Consider the following 20599-nt stretch of genomic DNA (forward strand, 5'->3'; position numbering starts at 1 on the left):
TAGCTCCTCGAACTCCCTCAGCAGAACCTCATTCTTAGCTGTACCTGTGTTGTTGGTTCCTACATGGACCACGACAACTGGATCCTCCCCTTCATGTTCCAAGTTCTTCGCCAGCTGCGAAGAGATATCCTTAACCCTGGCACTGGGTAGGCAATACAGCCTTCAGGGCTCTTGGTTGCGGCGGCAGAGAGCAGTATCTATCCCCCTGACGATACTATCCCCTACCACTACCACATTTCTTTTACCTCCCCCACTTGAATGGCTTCCTGTGGTCAGTTAGATTGACCTTTAGTCTTTTTTTGTCTAGCAATTCCAATGTTCCTAAATACACAGTAGCTCAGTCAACAACATTAAGGATGTAAGACAAGTTAATGTAACTAATTAATGCTATACACCTAAAACTCTTCGCTTCCAGTATTTTCTGTTGTTTGATTTCCAGCAGTGGCTGCATTTTTCTTTTTTATTTCCACAGTTTATTAAATAGTTGTTTAGAGTTTGGGGTTGACTGAATGCTTTTAGTATATACAAATAAAACCTAGTGTTATTGGATAATTTCAAAAAAAAGACTAAATTAAAATTCCTGTTTTTCATTGGTAATTGAGCATTAACATCTGTCTATTTTGTTTTTTTTGTGATAACTTACTTGTCAATGCTGCATATCACCCATTGAATATATAGGATTCAAAATATTACATTTTTAAGTTCTGTCTCAATTTTATTACATTTAGTATAAAGGTTTAACCTTAAGGGAATTTTTTTTTTCTTCACAAAAAACTAAATTATGTTTTTTTTCTCTTCTAGAATCTGGCCAGGTTAAAGGATGGTTTCCGAATTGAGACAGAATTTCAGTCTGATCTCTGGGTCAGTCGTACGTCATTAGTAAGCTCAAACCAGCCTGTCAGCCGTCACTGCTCAGATGTTGGGTCCCAGACGGATATTTCAGGAGATGTGAGTGTACATTCCATTGTGTTTCAGTATGAATGACTATGGCAATATGCAATACAAACCAACCTTATTGAGTCTAAATTCAGTGAGAACTAGTAACCTGTACCATACTCCTCCTGAAACTTGAAATACATCACCATGCCAGTTGTCTAGGAAACAAAATCATTCTCTGAAATGTGATTGCATTAATTGACCTTTCGGAATACTGGAGAGGAGTTTGGGAAAAGAGGATCAGGATGAAATAACATTTGATGCCTTGAAGTATATTGTATTCAGTCGAGTGACCAGATTTAAAGCTGACCATTGATTGAACAGGTACACAATAGAACCTCATTACGAGAAGCACAATTCTTACAAACGTCACATCATAACATGTTCCTCTGCTTGACTAATCCTCTGTTCTGTACCATTAAAGAGATACGCAATCTAGCTTAGACAATGGGAGTATTTATGTCAAATGGAAACAAACCTCATTTATACAAAACGAAAAAATAGATGTCAACAATATATATTTTTAAAGTATGACAAACATCTGTGCAAAGAGCCTGATCTGTACCATCCCTGGGTATGTCCTGTCCCACCAGCAGGACAGACCCACCAGAGGTGGCGGTACAGTGATATACAGTCAGGAGGGAGTGGCCCTGGGAGTCCTCAACATTGACTCTGGACCCCATGAAATCTCATGGCATCAGGTCAAACATGGGCAAGGAAACCTCCTGCTGATTACCACCTACCGTCCTCCCTCAGCTGATGAATCAGTCCTCCTCCATGTTGAGCACCACTTGGAGGAAGCACTGAGGGTAGCAAGGGCACAAAACGTACTCTGGGTAGGGACTTAAATATCCATCACCAAGAGTGGCTCGGCAGCACCACCACTGACCGAGCTGGCCGAGTCCTGAAGGACATAGCTGCCAGACTGGGCCTGCGGCAGGTGGTGAGCGAACCAACACGAGGGAAAAACTTACTTGATCTCGTCCTCACCAATCTACCTGTCGCAATTGCATCTGTCCATGACAGTATTGGTAGGAGTGACCACCGCACAGTCCTCGAGGAGATGAAGTCCCGTCTTCGCACTGAGGACACCATCCAACGTGTTGTGTGGCACTACCACCGTGCTAAATGGGATAGATTCAGAACAGATCTAGCAGCTCAAAACTGGGCATCCATGAGGTGCTGTGGGCCATCAGCAGCAGCAGAATTGTATTCCAGCACAATCTGTAACCTCATGGCCTGGCATATTTCTCACTCTACCATTACCAACAAGCCAGGGGATCAACCCTGGTTCAATGAGGAGTGTAGAAGAGCATGCCAGGAGCAGCACCAGGTGTACCTAAAAATGAGGTGCCAACCTGGTGAAGCTACAACTCAGGATTACATGCATGCTAAACAGCGGAAGCAACATGCTATAGACAGAGCTAAGCGCTTCCACAAGCAACGGATCAGATCAAAGCTCTGCAGTCCTGCCACATCCAGTCGTGAATGGTGGTGGACAATTAAACAACTAACGGGAGGAGGAGGCTCTGCAAACATCCCCATCCTCAATGACGGCGGAGTCCAGCACGTGAGTGCAAAAGACAAGGCTGAAGCGTTTGCAACCATCTTCAGCCAGAAGTGCCGAGTGGATGATCCATCTCTGCTTCCTCCCGATATCCCCACCATCACGGAAGCCAGTCTTCGGCCAATTCGATACAGCAAAGGCTATGGGCCCCGACAACATCCCAGCTGCAGTGCTGAAGACTTGTGCTCCAGAACTAGCTGCGCCTCTAGCCAAGATGTTCCAGTACAGCTACAACACTGGCATCTACCCGACATTGTGGAAAATTGCCCAGGTATGTCCTGTCCACAAAAAGCAGGACAAATCCAATCCGGCCAATTACCGCCCCATCAGTCTACTCTCAATCATCAGCAAAGTGATGGAAGGTGTCGTCGACAGTGCGATCAAGCAGCACTTACTCACCAATAACCTGCTCACCGATGCTCAGTTTGGGTTCCGCCAGGACCACTCGGCTCCAGACCTCATTACAGCCTTGGTCCAAACATGGACAAAAGAGCTGAATTCCAGAGGTGAGGTGAGAGTGATTGCCCTTGACATCAAGGCAGCATTTGACAGAGTGTGGCACCAAGGAGCCCTTGTAAAATTGAAGTCAATGGGAATCGGGGGAAAACAATCCAGTGGCTGGAGTTATACCTAGCACAAAGGAAGATGGTAGTGGTTGTTGGAGGCCAATCATCTCAGCCCCAGGACATTGCTGCAGGAGTTCCTCAGGCCAGTGTCCTAGGTCCAACCATCTTCAGCTGCTTCATCAATGACCTTCCTTCCATCATAAGGTCAGAAATGGGGATGTTCGCTGATGACTGCACAGTGTTCAGTTCCATTCGCAACCCCTCAAATAATGAAGCAGTCTGAGCCCGCATGCAGCAAGACCTGGACAACATCCAGGCTTGGGCTCATAAGTGGCAAGTAACATTCGCGCCAGATAAGTGCCAGGCAATGACCATCTCCAACAAGAGAGAGTCTAACCACCTCCCCTTGACATTCAACGGCATTACCATCGCCGAATCCCCCACCATCAACATCCTGGGGGTCACCATTGACCAGAAACTTAACTGGACCAGCCATATAAATACTGTGGCTACGAGAGCAGGTCAGAGGCTGGGTATTCTGCGGCGAGTGACTCACCTCCTGACTCCCCAAAGCTTTTCCACCATCTACAAGGCACAAGTCAGGAGTGTGATGGAATACTCTCCACTTGCTTGGATGAGTGCAGCTCCAACAACACTCAAGAAGCTCAACACCATCCAAGATAAAGCAGCCCACTTGATTGGCACCCCATCCATCACCCTAAACATTCACTCCCTTCACCACCGGCGCACTGTGGCTGCAATTTGTACCATCCACAGGATGCACTGCAGCAACTCGCCAAGGCTTCTTCGACAGCACCTCCCAAACCCGCGACCTCTACCATCTGGAAAGACGAGCAGCAGGCACATGGGAACAACACCACCTGCACGTTCCCCTCCAAGTCACACACCATCCCGACTTGGAAATATATCGCCGTTCCTTCATTGTCGCTGGGTCAAAATCCTGGAACTCCCTTCCTAACAGCACTGTGGGAGAACCGTCACCACACGGACTGCAGCAGTTCAAGAAGGCGGCTCACCACCTGCTTCTCGAGGGCAATTAGGGATGGGCAATAAATGCTGGCCTCGCCAGCGACGCCCACATCCCTTGAACGAAAAAAAAATAAACAGAAATGACATGGGACATTTTTCATCTGTTTCTGTCTGTCTTTCTGTCTCAGTCTCTCTGCCTAGCTCTCTTCCACTCTCCACCCGCCCCCACCCCCCCCCCCCCGCCTTACTGGGAAGATGAATAGTGGGGGTCTGGCAGTATAGGAATGGGGTCTTCGGTCTTTTTTCTTGTGACTAGGACACATCGGCTAGAGGTCAGTGTAATAGCTGTTTACGAACAGCTTAGGTCGTGGAGCAGCTTGCTCTGATTCACAGATTTTCAGCACTACAGCCAGGACGTTTAGTAGCCTTTGCTGTGCACTCAGACGCTTAATGTCACACAGAGTGAACTGAATTGGCTGGACACTGGCATCTACAATGTGAGGACCTTGGGAGTAGGCCGAGTAGGATCACCCATTCTGCTGAAGATGCCTGAAAACACTTTAGCCTTTTCTCTCAGTTGTGCTGGGATCCACCATGGTTGTGGATGGGGATGTTCATCGTAGTTTCCTCCTCCTGTTAGTTGTCTGGTTATCCACCACCATCCTTAACTGCACGTGGTAGGGCTCCTGAGCTTTGCTCTGATCCGTTGATTCTGGAAACACTCAGCGCTGTCTATAACCTACTGTTTTTTGTATTTAGCATATAGATAGCCCTGTGTAGTAGCTTTGCTCAGTTCGTACCTTATTTTAAGGTATATCTGGTGCTGCTGTTGGCCCACCCTTGTACCCTCTGCATTGAACCTGGGTTGGTTCCTACATTACAACAGTGACCATACTTCAAAAGTACTTCATTGGCTGTGAAGTGCTTTGGGATGTCCTGAGGATGTGAAAGGCGCTATGTAATTGCAAGTCTTCCTTTCTTCCTTGGCTTGATGGTGATCAAGGAGTGAAGAATCTGCCTGAACACAACGTTACAAGTTTATGATGGTTTTACAATTCTGCTGCTGATGGCCCACTGTGCCTCATAAATCCTAAGTTTGGGCTCCAAGAGCTGTCCTTAAGTCTGTCCCACTTAGTACAGTGGTAGTGCCACACTACACGATGGAGGATGTCCTCACTGTGCAAAAGAGACTTTGTCTGCACAAGGAATGTGCAGTGCTTACTTCTACAAATATCATTGTGGACAGATATGTCATCGATAGGGAGATTGATGAGGATAAGGTCATGTAGGTTACTTCCTGATGTTGGTTCCTCGCCATCTGACACAGGCCCAGTCTAGCAGCTGTGTTCTTCAGTACTTGGCCAGCTTGATCGCTGATGGTACTACGGAGGCACTCTTGTTGGACATTGAAGTCCTGCATCCAGAGTACATTCTGCATCCCCGCTTCCCTCAGATCATCTTCCAAGTGATGAACATGGGGAGTACTAACTCATCAGTTGAGGTGGTAGCGTAGATGGTGAGCAGGAGGTTTCCTTGATCTTGTTTGATGAGACTGAGTACATAATCGTTCCTTACAATCCAGTTCCTCTATCCCCCTCATTCATTCTGGTTGCTCTCTTCTGTATCCTTTCAGAACTGTACACCGTATTCTAAGTGTGGTTGCACCAATGGCTTGTTTGCAATCCAGTGGGACCTTCTCTGTAGTTGTGGGCTGCCTCATGATGATCAGCACTTTATAGCTTTCATCCCTAGCCTTGCTTGTTACCCTTGGGTAAATGCTGCTCTTTCCTGGAGACTTATTAGTTTTGAGCGCTCTGATCCTCTTCAGGATCTATTTACAAGTGACATTAAAGTTATTAAATTTAGCTGTAGTAGCTTCTATGAAGGGTGGTATATTACTTGTATCTTCTTGGTAAATGTTTCAGGAAATGATTATTTAGTACAAGTTAACAATTTTTGGTTCATCCTCCTTTGTTTGCATTTTTAAGTGATCTCACTTCTTCATTGGTAACTCTTCCCAACATGATACAGAGCGAAGTTCTTGCTGTCATGTTTGGCTTCTGTTATGCTTATTCCTAGTCCCTCTTTGCCTTTGATGTGGAGATGCCGGTGATGGACTGGGGTGTACAAATGTAAGGAATCTTGCAACACCAGGTTATAGCCCAACAGTTTTACAGTCCAAACAGTATTTTTATATTTTCTTTGCAGGTTCCTGTATTATTTTCAAAGACATCCCTCACTTTCTACAGTCTTTGTAAAATTTATTTTTTCTTTTTGTACTAACTTGCTATTTCATTTAGGGATTTTAAAGGTTCTGTCAGGAAAAAAAATCCCAAAAATGGCAACTTCTGTTGGATGTCAGAAACTTACAGCCTCCTTTCATAGATTATTCTGGCAGGCAGAATTTAATATTTTGTGGTTCTAACAATCCCCGGGTGGTATTTGATTTCTAATTTTGTTATTTATCCTGGTTTTTATTTTTTATTTTTCATCAAATTTAAAGAGCGCATTCAACTGTTCATACATTTTGTTTCATTGTCATACTATTAAAATGATTCTGCTCTCATAAAACCTAATTTTTAAATAAAGGGGTTCCCAGGTGGTTTTGTGCTCATTTATCAATGGATAATGCCCACTTACCATGCAGTGTCATTCTACTAGTAATGTGGCAGTTACTTTCTTCCTTCATCTTCCGACTAACCCAGTAACACGTCAATGGTCTTTTTGCTTTATCAAAAAAAAAACTGGTAATGTAAATGAGGGAGCGCACATCAACAAAAAAGATAATTTCCTCCAACCCTTCCAATGGTAATATGAACTTGAATGGGGGTTGTCGCCAGAGGTGGAGTGCAGTATGTTTTTAGGCCACTGGTAAGCTGAGCTCCTTAAATGCTAACACCTGACCAGTGATACAGTATTGTGATTGCTGGCCTTTATCAACTTTTTTTTTTTGATTCATTCATGGGATATGGGCATCGCTGGCAAAACCAGCATTTATTACCTATCCCTAATTGCCCTTGAGAAGGTGGTGGTGAGCTACCTTCTTGAACCGCTGCAGTCCGTGTGGTGAAGGTACTCCCACGGTGCTGTTAGGTCAGGATTTCCAGGATTTTGACCCAGCAACGATGAAGGAACGGCAATATATCTCCAAGTCAGGATGGTGTGTGACTTGGGGGGGGAATGTGCAGGTGGTGGTGTTCCCAGGCTACCAACACCAGAGATTGACAGAAATGATAGAGGGGTAGAGTCAGGTGTCATCAGCATACGTGTGAAACTTGACGCTGTGTCTTCGGATAATGTCACCTGAGGGGGAGCATGTCGATGAGGAAGAGTAGTGGGCCAAGTATATACCCTTGAGGGACTCCAGTGGTAATATGTGGGTGTGGGAAGTGAAGCCATTGCTGGAGTTTCTCTGGCCATGATTGGATAGGTAAGAATGGAACTAAGCAAGAGCGATCCCATGGAGTTGGACAACAGGAAAAAAAGTGTTGGAGGAGGATGATGTGGCCAACCATATCAAAGGCGGCTTAGAGGTCAAGGAGGATGAGGAGGGTTAATGCACCATGATCACATTCACAGAGGATGTCATTTGTGACTTTGATTACAGCCTTTTCAGTCCTGTGGTACAACATTTTGGATGGGAACTTTCTCTTGTGTGCTGTGATTTCTCCAATTTGAATTACATTATATATGGTAAATGAATGATATTCAGTGAATAAGGAAACAACACAAAAGGCGGTTAATCTGGCATTTTATTTTTTTTGGTCTCCTAGCACTGTAGTTCAGCTGAGAGGGAGGGAGGCATGCCTTTCAAGTTTAATCTGTCGTAATTTTGAATCAGCCCTGAAGAACCATAAAAAGCAGCCAGCAGTGACTCCTCTGAATTGACCTATTCTCTAAAACTGGTGCAGTCTTTTAAAAATATTGCATAATTTATAAACCAAGATAAATTTAAGTGTTATATTTTCTTAATGGTGGGAGACTAGGAGCTGTGGAGGAGCAAAGGGATTTGTGTGTCCATGTCCATGTTTCCAACCCAATGAGGAAGGAGGCATTGCTGGATCTAGTTCTGGGAAATCAAGTGGAGCAAGTGTCAGTGGTGGAACATTTGGGGAACAGTGATCATACTGTCATAAGTTTTTAGATTAGTTATGGAAAAGGACAAGGAGCAATCTAGAGTAAAAATGTTTAATTGGAGGCGGGGCAATTTCAATGGGTTGAGAACGGATCTAGCCTGGGTAAATTGGAATCAAAGATTGGCAGGCAAAACTGTAATTGAACAGTGGGCAGCCTTTAAGGAGGAGACGGTTCGGTTACAGTCTAGGTCCATTCTCACAAGGGGGAAAGGTAGGGCAACCAAAGCCAGAGCTCCCTGTATGACGAAAGAGATAGAGTAAGATGAAGCAGAAAAAGGGCGCATGTTACAGATGTCAGATTCATAATGCAAGTGAGAACCAGACTGGATGTAGAAAGTACAGAGGAGAAGTGAAAAAGGAAATAAGAGGGGCAAAGAGAGAACATGAGAATAGACTGGAGGCTAATATAAAAGAGAATCCAAAAGTCTTCAATAAGCATGTAAATAGTAAACGGGTAGTGAGGGGAGGGGTGGGGCCAATTAGGGTTCAAAAAGGAGATCTATGCATGGAGGCAGAGGACACGGCTGAGGTACTAAATGAGTACTTTGCATCTGTCTTTACCAAGGAAGAAGATGCTGACAAAGTCACAGTAAAAGAGGAAGTAGTTGAGATACTGGATGGGCTAAAAATTGATGGAGGAGGTACTAGAAAGGCTGACTACTTAAAGTAGATAAGTTACCCGGTCCTGATGGGATGCATCCTAGGTTGCAGGGGGAAGTAAGGGTGGAAATTATAGAGGTGCTGGCCATAATCTTCCAATCCTCCTTAGATATGGGGGTGGTGCCAGAGGACTGGAGAATTGCAAATGTTGCATCCTTGTTCAAAAAAGGGTGTAAGGATAAACCCAGCAACTGCAGGCCAGTCAGTTTAACCTCGGTGGTGGGGGAGCTTTTAAAAACAATAATCCGGGATAAAATTAATAGTCACTTGGACAAGTGTGGATTAGTTAAGGAAAGAGTTTTTTGATGAGGTAACAGAGAGGGTTGATGAGGGCAATGCAGTTGATGTGGTGTCAAAGGTGAAATGAAGAAAAACTTTTCTACACAGTGAGTGGTTAGGATCTGGAATGCACTGCCTGAGGGGATGGTGGAGGCAGATTCAATCATGGCCTTCAAAAGGGAACTGGATAAGTACTTGAAAGGAAAAGATTTGCAGGGCTAAGGGGAAAGGGCGGGGGAATGGGACTAGCTAGATTGCTCTTGCATATAGCCAGCACGGACCTGATGGGCCGAATGGCCTCCTTCCGTGCTGTAACCTTCCTATGATTCTATGTGTATATGGATTTTCAAAAAGCGTTTGATAAAGTGCCACCAAATAGGCTTGTCGGTAAAATTGAAGCCCATTGAATAAATGGAGCAGTGGCAGCATGGATACGAAATTGGCTAAGTGACAATAAACAGTAATGGTGAACGGTTGTTTTTCGGACTGGAGCAAGGTATACAGTGGTGGTCCCCAGGGGTCGGTACTAGGACCACTGCTTTTTTTGACTTGGACTTGGGTGTACAGGGCACAGTTTTAAAATTTGGAGATGACACAAAACCTGGAAGTATAGTAAAAGTGAGGAGGATAGTAATAGACTTCAAGAGGACAGACAGGCTGGTGGAATGGGCGGACACGTGACAGATGAAATTTAATACAGCGAAGTGATACATTTTGGCAGGAAGAATGAGGAGAGGCAAAATAAACTAAATGGTACAATTCTAAAGTGGGTACAGGAACAGAGACACCTGAGGGTATATGTGCATAAATCTTTGAAGGTGACAGGACAGGTTGAGAAAGCGGTTTAAAAAAGCATACGGGGTCCTGGGCTTTATAAATAGAGGCATAGCATACAAAAGCAAGGAAGTTATGTTGAATTAGGGAATTAGGGGTTATGGGGAGCGGGCAGGAAATTGGACATGAAGCTGAGTTCGGATCGGTCAATGCCCTGTGGGTGGCGGAGAGGGCCCAGGGGCTATGTGGCCGGGTCCTGCTCCGACTTCTTGTGTTCTTTAGATTTGTGGTTGGGATCAGATCAGCCATGATCTTATTGAATGGCGGAGCAGGCTCGAGGGGCCGATTGGCCTACTCCTGCTCCAATTTCTTATGTTCTTATGTTCTTATGAACCTTTATAAAGCACTGGTTCAGCCACAGTTGGAGTATTGTGTCCAATTCTGGTCACTGTACTTTAGGAAGGATGTGAAGGCCTTAAACAGGGTGCAGAAAAGATTTACTAGAATGATTCCAGGGATGAGGGGCTTCAATTACGTGGATAGACTGGAGAAGCTGGGGTTGTTCTCCTTAGAGCAGAAACGGTTGAGGGGAGATTTGATAGAAGTGTTCAAAATCATGAAGGGTTCAGATAAAGCGAATAAAGATAAACTGTTCCCATTGGAAGGGTCCAGAACCAGAAGACACAAATGTAAGGTGATTGGCAAAAGAACCTAAGGCGATATGAGAAAAAACTTGTTTACGCAGCGCGTATTTATGATCTGGAATGCGCTGCCTGAAAGGGTGATGGAATCTGCTTCCATCGTGGCTTTGATAAAGGAATTGGACAAATACTTGAAGGGAAAAAATTTGCAGGGCTACAGGGAAAGAGCAGGAGAATGGGACTAATTGGGTTGGTCTCACAAAGAGCTGGCATAGGCTCGATGGGCCAAATGGCAGCCTCCTGTGCGGTAACGATTCTACACAAATCGCTACAAGCTGGTGCACAGGTACAAAAAGGTTAATGGAATGTTGGCCTTTATCTCAAGGGGGTTGGATTTCAAAGCTGAGGAAGTGATGCTGCAGTTGGACAGAGCCTTGGTCACACCCCATCTGGACGACAGCGTTCAGTTTTCGGCACCGAACCTCAGGAAAGATATATTGGCCTAGGAGGCAGTACAGTGCAGATTCAGCAGAATGATACCAGGGCTTAAAGGGTTAAATTATAAGGACGTTGCATAAACTTGGCTTGTATTCCCTTGAGTTTAGAAGGCTGAGGGATGATCTAATCGAGGTGTTTAAAATAAGAGATTTGATAGGATAAATATAGACGCACTATTTTTCTTCCAGTGGGGAAATCCAGAATGAGAGGACACAATCTTAAAATTAGAACTAGGCCATTTAGGAGTGAAATCAGGAAGCACTTGTTCACAAAGAATAGTGATAATCTGGATCTTGCTCCCATCTAAAGGCTATGGATACCAGGTCAATTGAAGTTTTCAGGACTGAGATTGATGGAATTTTCTTGGGTAATGGTATCAAGGGATATTGATCAAAGGCGGCTAAACTGAGTTGAGATGCCGATCTAATTGAATGGCAGAACAGGCTTGAGGGGTCTGAATGGCCTACTCGTGTTTCTATGTTCCTATGGTGATTTCAATCAACAAGAACATTTTTTCAGTGTTTTAATAGTGCAATGTTGAGCTGTGTAGCGTAGGAAGTGAATGCCTATCTTGGACTATTACACGTTTTAACTTAAATCTTGGCAGTGTTAGCTCTAAAATGACCATCAATGTGAGACAAAACAATTTCCTGTACAGATAGTAATGTTGTTCGCTTCTGGTCTGTAGTTGTTGTTGTACTTCATGCTGGAGCTATATTTTTAACCCATTTTGTATTTTTATTCAGTTTGTTTCCAGCAATAATACTAAACTGGCCGAGAAGGTCAGACTTAGCCTGCAATATGAAGAATCAAAGAGAAGGTCAGTACTAAGCAAACTTGATAGTTATTTTCTTCATACAATTTGAGACTAATACTTTGTCTACAGACCTTTTACTGCTACAACAAATGGTCAGCTTATGACTTTCTAATAGCTTTTTTTAAATCGTCATGATTATGTAAGTCTTGTATGATATCTTGAATTGGTCCAAAGAACACTTAAAAATGTATTCACTATCTATTACATTGTAAGAGCCAAAACAACAAACAGGATTTATATAGAGCCTTCAATGTAGAAATATGTCCCAAGGCGTAAAGAAAAAACATTGATGCTGAACCAAGGAAGAAGGTAGGACAGGTGACCAAAAGCTTGTTTTTTTTTATTTGTTCATGGGATGTGGGCAACGCAGGCGAGGCCAGCATTTATTGCCCATCCATAATTGCCCTTGAGAAGGTGGTGGTGAGCCACCTTCTTGAACCGCTGCAATCCGTGTGGTGAAGGTTCTCCCACGGTGCTGTTAGGTAGGGAGTTCCAGGATTTTGACCCAGAGATGATGAAGGAACGGCGCTATGTTTCCAAGTTGGGATGGTGTGAGATTTGGAGGGGAACGTGCAGGTGGTGTTGTTCCCATGTGCCTGCTGCCCACGTCCTTCTAAATGGTAGAGGTCGCGGGTTTGGGAGGTGCTGTTGAAGAAGCCTTGGCGAGTTGCTGCAGTGCATCCTGTAGATGGTACATACTGCAGCCATGGTGCACTGGTGGTGAAGGGAAGTGAGTGTTTAGGGTGGTGGATGGGGTGCCAATCAAGTGGCCTGCTTTATCCTGGATGGTGTTGAGCTTCTTGAGTGTTGTTGGAGCTGCACTAATCCAGGCAAGTGGAGAGTATTCCATCACACTCCTGACTTGTGCCTTGTAGATGGTGGAAAGGCTTTGGGGAGTCGGGAGGTGAGTCACTTGCTGCAAAATACCCAGCCTCTGACCTGCTCTTGTAGCCACAGTATTTATGTGGCTGGTCCAGTTAAGTTTCTGGTCAGTGTTTATCCCCAGGATGTTGATGGTGAACTTCTTGTTGAAGAGGTGGGTATCAGAAAGAGGAATGGAAGTGGATATATAGAGGGCTTTAAAAGGGAATTCCAGAGTGTGGGGCTCAGGCAGCTGAAGGTAGTGTAAGATAGTAAGAGCTACAGAAAGGGAGTATGAAAATAAACTTGCAAGCGATATCAAAATCATCACATTTATACAATTATATAAGAAAAAAGACGGTGGTCAAGAGTAATTTGGGCCCAGTAAAATCTGATAATGGTCATATTGTAAATGAAAATAATGAAATGGTGGATATGTTAAATAATTACTTTGCGTCAGTATTTAAAGTAGAGGAAGAGGATAGAATGCCGGACACCCCGATGAAACTAATTTTGAATCGGGGATGGGGACTCACCAAAATTAATGTAAGCAAATTAATAGTAATGATGAAAATAATGGCACTAAGAGTGACAGATCCCCAGGACCAGATGGTTTCCATCCCAGGGTTTTAAAGGAAATAGGTGAGAACAGTGCAGAAGCCCTAACTACAATCTTCCAAAGTTCTGTCAATTCGGGAACCGTTCCTTTAGATTGGAAAATTGCACGTCACTTCGCTATTTAAGGAAGGTGAGAGAGGGACACCAAGGAATTATAGACCAGTTAGCCTAACATCTATTGTCGGGAAATTACTAGAGTCTATAATTAAGGATACAAGTGACTGAACACCTTGAAAATTTTCAGCTGAACAGAGAGAGCTGGCATGGATTTGTAAAGGGTAGGTCATGCCTGACGAACCTGATTGAATTTTTTTGAAGAGGTAACTAAAGTAGTGGACAGGGGAATGTCTATGTATGTTATTCATATGGATTTCCAGAAGGCATTTGATAAAGTCCCTTATAAGAGACTGTTAGCTAAAGTTGAACCTCATGGAATTGAGGGCAAATTATTAACCTGGTTAGGAAATTGGCTGAGCGGCAGGAGACAGAGAGTAAGGAGAATGGGCAGGTACCCAAATTGGCAGGATGTGACTAGTGGTGTCCCACAGGGATCTGTGTTGGGGCCTCAACTATTCACTGTATTTATTAACGAATTAGATGACTGGATAGAAAGCCTCATATCCAAGTTTAACGATGACACAAAGATAGGCAGCATTGAAAGCAGTGTAGGTGGAAGCATAAAATTAGAGATGTTAATATATTAAGTGAATGGGCAAAACTGTGGCTAATGGATTTCAGTGTAGGCAAGTGTGAGGTCATCCACTTTGGACCTAAAAAGGATAGAACGGAGTACTTCCTAAATGGTGAAAAGCTCAAAACAGTGGAGGTCCAAAGAGACTCGGGTCCATGTACATAGAGCATTAAAATGTCGTGGACAGGTACAGAAAATAATCAAAAAGGCTAATTGAATGCTGGCCTTCATATCCAGTGGACTAGAATGCAAGGGGGTAGAAGTTATGCTACAGCTATATAAAGCCCTGGTTAGACCTCAGCTGGAGTACTTTGTTCAGTTCTGGGCTATATATCCTTAGGAAGGATATACTGGCCTTGGAGGGAGTGCAGTGTAGATTTACTAGAATGATATCTGGACTCCAAGGGTTTAATTACGAGGAGAGATTACACAAACCTGGAATTTAGAAGATTGAGGGGTGATTTGATCGAAGTTTTCAAGATATTAAGGGGAACTGATGTGGTAGATAGAGAATAACTATTTCCGCTGGTTGGGGAGATTGGGACTCGGGGAACATAATCTAAAATTTAGAGCCAGGACTTTCAGGAGTGAAGTTAGGAAACACTTCAATACGCTAAGGGTGGTAGAATTTTGGAACACTCTTCTGCAAATAGCAGTTGATGCTAGCTCAATTGTTAATTTTAAATCTGAGATTGATAGATTTTTGTTAACCAAAGGTATTAAGGGATATGGGGTGAAGGCGGGTATATGGAGTTAGGTCACAAATCAGCCACGATCTTGTTGAATGGCTTAATGGCCTATTCTTGTTCCTAAGGTTAAAGACTGGAATTAAGGGAAAGTAGAAGGTAAAGCATAATAGGAGAGGGAGGGAGGGAGGAGAAAGGGACAGGAGGAAGAGGCATCAATTGTAAAGCCTCTGCCAGATTTAAGTTTGGGGGTCTCTCAGAAAGAAGAGGCCAGATTTTATTTTGGGGGGGGGGTCTCAAATTTCACTTCAACAATTTGTATCATGTTTACCATCTGAAAAGGTCTTCTGAAAAAGTCAGTGAAAATAAAAAATCGGGAGAGATGTAAAACGGGCTGCCGATTCGGTCTCACCCGTTTTACACTATCGCACAGTCAAAATTACCCCTCGTGTTTTTAAACTAAATTTGGCAAAATGTGAATAAATTTACATTCACATTATGTAAATCTGTTTTGGTTCACAAACAATTTTTCAGCTTGCCTTTCGTTGATTTATCTAAAATTACTGCACAGTTTGTCAGCTAAGCACAGGAATATATCAGATAACTGATACAATTCTTGATTTATTCCTGAAATTGGGCATCGCTTGTTATAAATCAGCCAGTCCGCTTCATAATCCCTGGCTTCAGATAGAAAGATGTTACAAGCACCATATTTGTGAGTTCAAAATGGTTCTGCAGGTTTTCAGGTATGACTACTTCTGTAAAATTATCAGCAAGTCTTCAAAGGTTCATTCCCCCCCCCCCCCCCCAGAATTATATGTTACAGTATGCCCATATCTAGCAATTATATGTTCATACCCTCTACTGGTCAAACTTGTGTAGTAAGCGCGAGGCCTAAAGCCACAGTCTGACCGTACTACATTTAACTGCTTTGATGTTTTTGTTTTAGTAAACAGTGATTTCTGTTTATTGACAGGATTGCAAATATCAAGATTGAACTGGCTAAGCTTACCAGCGAGGCATGGCCTGGAGTATTGGATGCAGAACGAGACAGGCTGATACTGATTAATGAAAAAGAAGAACTGTTGAAGGAGCTGCAGTTTATAAACCCTCGTAAATGGACACACAGTGAGGTAGAGCGCCTGGAAATGGAAAGGAAGCGATTGGCAGAAGACCTTCAGACAGCAAGGGACACTCAAAGCAAAGCACTGACAGAAAGGTTTGTGGCCCAGCTTATCAAGATAGATGCAGCATTGTAAACAACTACTGAAAGAATATGGTTTACAATTTATGGATACCCAAACAAAATAATAATTTGTATTTGTACATTGCAAAGAGAAATTGAGGACAAATTGCTCAATTGACTTGATTATTGTATTCAGTACAGTAAGTACAGGAAAATTTGGGAACAGTAGAAACAGGTTGAAGACAATATATCTTGAACTACCCAAGAACTGTTGCCATGCTATTTGTCAATAAGGAAACAAAAGGTATTAGTTGAAATCCTTTAAAGATGGCAATGAGGAACCCATTTAAAGCGAAGCTATAAAAAGTTTGTCTAGTTTTGATATATCATTGGTCATTGACTTGTATTATCGTTAAGATCTGGTAAAATAATGCTGATCTTTACTTTGAGAGTGTGCCTACACTGTTTAACATTATAGCAGTGAGAGGTCATATGAAACCAGAAATGTGAAAATGTAGCTCCAAAGCTCATATTGATAAAGGACTTGAAAACTGGAGAGAACTGGATAAGAGTAAATTTATTCTTGTTATAAACTGAAATTATTTTTTGTCTGTTTTTGTAAATGCTTTATAAGAATTCAGTTTAATGTTATAATTTACACTAAATACTTACACACCAGATTGAAATCAATCTGCTGTTTATTGCAAAAAAAAATATTTTTACTGCTTTCTTAGTTGGTGATAACATTGTGTTCGACAGATTGAAGTTGCATAGCAGGAGAAACAACTTGTTGAGAGAGTTAGAAGAAGCAACACGCTTAACTTCAACGTTGCATTCACAACTACAAAGGTGAGTTATTTTGTGAATTGTCAGGTTGATAGTTGAAAGTGTGTGGGAATCAAAGAATCTTGCAATGTACAGCTCATATTTATTGGAAGAATCTGTGTTAGGCTAGCTCTTCTATAAGCTAATTAGACCTATGCTCTTGACATTTTTATGTCCTATTTTAGGACCAATTATTATATAGTCCATCTTGATAAAATGAGCAAAATGCATGTTTCCTACATGCTGTGTTTCAGCAGTCAAGATCGCTCTGTTTTTTACTCTTGTCAGATCTATTATGTTGTAATATTGCACACCAATAATGATTTTTTTTTTGTTTTAGTCTCTCAACCAGCACTCTTTCACTGTCATCTGGTAGCAGCAAAGGGTCATTGACATCCAGCCGTGGATCTCTTGTTGCGTCCAGCCTGGGATCTTCAAGCTCTGTTAGCTTTACTGACCTTTACTATGATCATCCAGAACAGACAGTCGACTTCGACTACCAATATAAACTAGATTTCTTGCTTCAAGAGGGCACCACGGGCAGTAGACCTGCAGGCTCCATAACCACCATTCATGAAAATGAGGTGGTCAGTTCTCGTAATGGCTCCTCTTACGTAGACACTTGTGGAACCTCGAGCAAGATTCTCACACTGAGATCTTTGACTGAGACTCCCAAGTCTCTGACTTCACTGTCACCGAGGTCTTCTTTATCTTCCTTATCTCCACCTGGTTCTCCTGTGGTTATAGACACTCACTTTTTGGTATCTTCAGGAGAATCCCTTTTGAACCATGCCAGGACAGACTTTGAAGATACAGAACTGCTTGGTAACATTGCTAACTTTGGTTTACACACTGGAGATGATAACCAGAATCCTTTAAGATCTAGACTGCCAGATAAGGATTTGTCACCTTGTTTAAACTTGGAATCTGAGAACAGACCTGAAACCAGACCTTTTAACAATTCATCAAAAGTACTGAGTGAAGAGCCTGGGATCTGTGTCACTAAAACTAATGAAAGAATAGAAGGTAAGGCGTACAACCTACTAATTTAAGTAAGTACCATATCAGTTGTATTTTTAAGTGAGGTTTAAATATTTGGCCACCTGTACATTTTTCTGAAATGTGATTCATTCAGTACTGTTTGTTTTCTGCAGCACAGTTTTATTTTTAAAAGTGCATTTTTGGTGATATGTTACTACAAACAGACCAATGTATAAAAATTCAGCTGCCATTTCTTGAAAGCAATCACACATGGCAAGTAGTTTGGCAGGCCTCATGACAGTAATCCAGTTTGTCCCCTACTGTTGATGTGATGCAAAGAGCTCAGAATGAAAGATGTCATATTTCGGTGGAAAACAAGTACTTTTTATTGGTTTGGTGCATGAAGAATACTTGGCTTAGCGCTAATTAAAAATCCCTTTGAGGCTTGCGTCACATTCCAAAATAATGAGGTCTGAAATTTCCATTTTTGAAGATGTTGTAATATTTCAAAGCCTGATATAATGGAATCTATATCTTATTTCTAGTTGGCTGAAGAATTTTATGCTTGCATCATAAACTTAAAATTGGGATTTAGCTGTAAAGGGTTAATGTTAACTATTAACCTAAATAACTGTAATTCACCAGTTATCTTTCGGCCCATAGCACAATTGGTTGTCTATTATATTTGTTTTATGTAATAGTATTACTGTGTTCAGCTATTACTATGTCAGAAAAGAATTTTTAAAAATCTCCATTCTTTTTCATTCCTGGAATATTCCACACACTTTAGGAGTTTACAGGAATAAGCCATTTCACTGTAGGGAAAACATGACTGGCAATTTTCTTTTAAGATTTTAGTCATATAAGGACGTTGCCCCTGCGACTCTCCTATTCTCACATTATATAATCGCCACACCGTGCCTTGAGGACACAAATTGTTTGTTTTTTTTCTTCTCGAGGTGGAAAACAATCCTCCTGCATGCTGCATTGTTTTCCTCACATTGAATAGTATTTGGGGAAATTTTTCCCCTATGTCTTGAAATCTTTTGTCTTTGAATGTGTCGGACCTTTTTTAAATTTTATCACCCTTTTGTCAAATGAACAGTAGAATCTCTGATGTAGTAAATGGATTCAAGCACAATTCAAATAATCAAGTGATTGCATGCTTTTAAAATTGCTGATGGTTATTACCATTCCTTGAGGTGCCTCTCCTCCAGGTAGGATATATCAGTCGGCTGATTTCAGTGGCTAGAGTCTGTCATCAAGCAATAGTAGTCATAGTATCATAGTAGGAACAGCACAGGAGGAGGTCATTTGGCCCATCGTGCCTGTGCCGGCTCTTTGAGCTATGCATTTAGTCCCCACTGGCTAGTGCCACTACAAATCAGTGGCATCCCAAGATTGCACAGTCTTGGCCGGCTGATATTTACCACAGAAATGGCCTTCATTTACTGGTTTGGCGGCTGAGCTATTCTTTGACACAGCACAGCCCAGGAGCATTCGAGGTACAACGTGATGTTAAAGCTCCCTCAGCTGAGCTTCACAGTGGCTGGGAAAGTAAATAATCTTTGTTTCTGTTTTGGAGGCAGATCCTTTTCTGTGATTGGTAGAGTCGCATGCCTCAAAGCTTTTTTAATTCAGTCGATTCCTTGGAACACTCTGCTTCTCCCCCATCCCTCCCTTAATTCATATCCTGCAGTTTCTGCAAGATGTTATAGTGCTCAGGGTCCTGACTCACAGGAAAGGGGACAGGTGTATCTGGCATATTGAGTGGTATAGTCCTATTTCTGTCACTTAAAGAACCTTTTTTATGCTCCCTGATTGTTGCCAGAATAGCACACCTTGGAGATTACTCAGGTCCTTGAGGTCGCCTGGCATTTGGACATGGACTAATTGGAAGGAAGAATACTAGGAGGACTTAACTACCCTCTTGGCTGAGTTCCAGTACTATCTGTCCCTCAGGGAATTTTTTTCATTTGGTCTTGGAATGTGGGCAAAGCTGGTATGGCCACATTTGTTGCTCATCCCTTGTTGCCTTGAGAAGTTGATGATGAGCTTTCTCCTAGATCCTCCTAGTTTGCCTACAACCTTTGGTGATGGTGCTCCGACAATTATGTTGGGTAGGGAATTTCAGCAGGTTGGCAGTGATGATGAAGGAACGACGGAATATGTTCGTCAGGATGGTCTCTGACTTTGGTGGGAACTTGAGGTAATCTTGGAGGTGATGGTGCTCCTATGACAGTTCTGCTCTTGTCATTCCAGGCTGTAGAGGTTGCAGGAGGGGGAGGTGCTGTCAAAGTAACATTGGTGAGTTGCTGCAGTACATCCTATAGATTGTACATTCTGCAGCCACAGTGCAGCATTGATGAAGGGGATGGTTATTGAGCACAGTGGCAGAGGCATCAAACAAATTGTTCTGTTCTGGATGGTGTTAAGTTTCTTGAGTGTTGATACAACAGCATCTGTCCAGACAATTGCTGAGTGTTCCATCACACTCCTGACTTGAACCTTGTAGATGGTAGCGAGGCTTTGAGGGGTCAGGAGGAGAGCCACATTTCGCAGCGTCTACTTTGCTCTTCTGTCCATGGTGTTGATATGGCTGTCCCAGTGCAGCTGATGGTTAGTGGTAACCCCCAAGATGTTGATGGCGGGTGACTCAGCAGTAATGGTGCCTTTGAAGGTCATGGAAAATGTCTGGGATTTCTCTTGTTTGAGATGGTCATTATCTAGCAGTTACATAATGCAAATGTTACCTACCACTTGTCAGGCTAAGCCTGAATGTTATCCCATCTGTGGGCTGCTTCATCAGAAGTGTTGTGAATGGAACTGAACAGTGTGGAATCATCAGCTAATAGTCCCATTCTTGACATGGGGGGGGGGGGGGGGG

At 42.8% G+C, this 20599-nt stretch overlaps 1 protein-coding gene across 1 annotated transcript in view; it reads left to right on the forward strand.

Moving 5' to 3' along the window:
* wwc1 (WW and C2 domain containing 1) overlaps nt 1-20599 on the forward strand; it is a 121817-nt gene that overhangs the window by 48797 nt on the left and 52421 nt on the right. The window contains exons 7-11 of the mRNA XM_067996101.1: nt 802-948; nt 11794-11867; nt 15697-15939; nt 16666-16755; nt 17072-17757. Of these exons, the coding sequence (XP_067852202.1) occupies nt 802-948; nt 11794-11867; nt 15697-15939; nt 16666-16755; nt 17072-17757 (1240 nt within the window). The remainder of the gene's footprint in view (nt 1-801; nt 949-11793; nt 11868-15696; nt 15940-16665; nt 16756-17071; nt 17758-20599) is intronic.

This window comes from Heptranchias perlo, chromosome 14, assembly GCF_035084215.1.
Source record: "Heptranchias perlo isolate sHepPer1 chromosome 14, sHepPer1.hap1, whole genome shotgun sequence".
NCBI classification, from domain to species: domain Eukaryota; kingdom Metazoa; phylum Chordata; class Chondrichthyes; order Hexanchiformes; family Hexanchidae; genus Heptranchias; species Heptranchias perlo.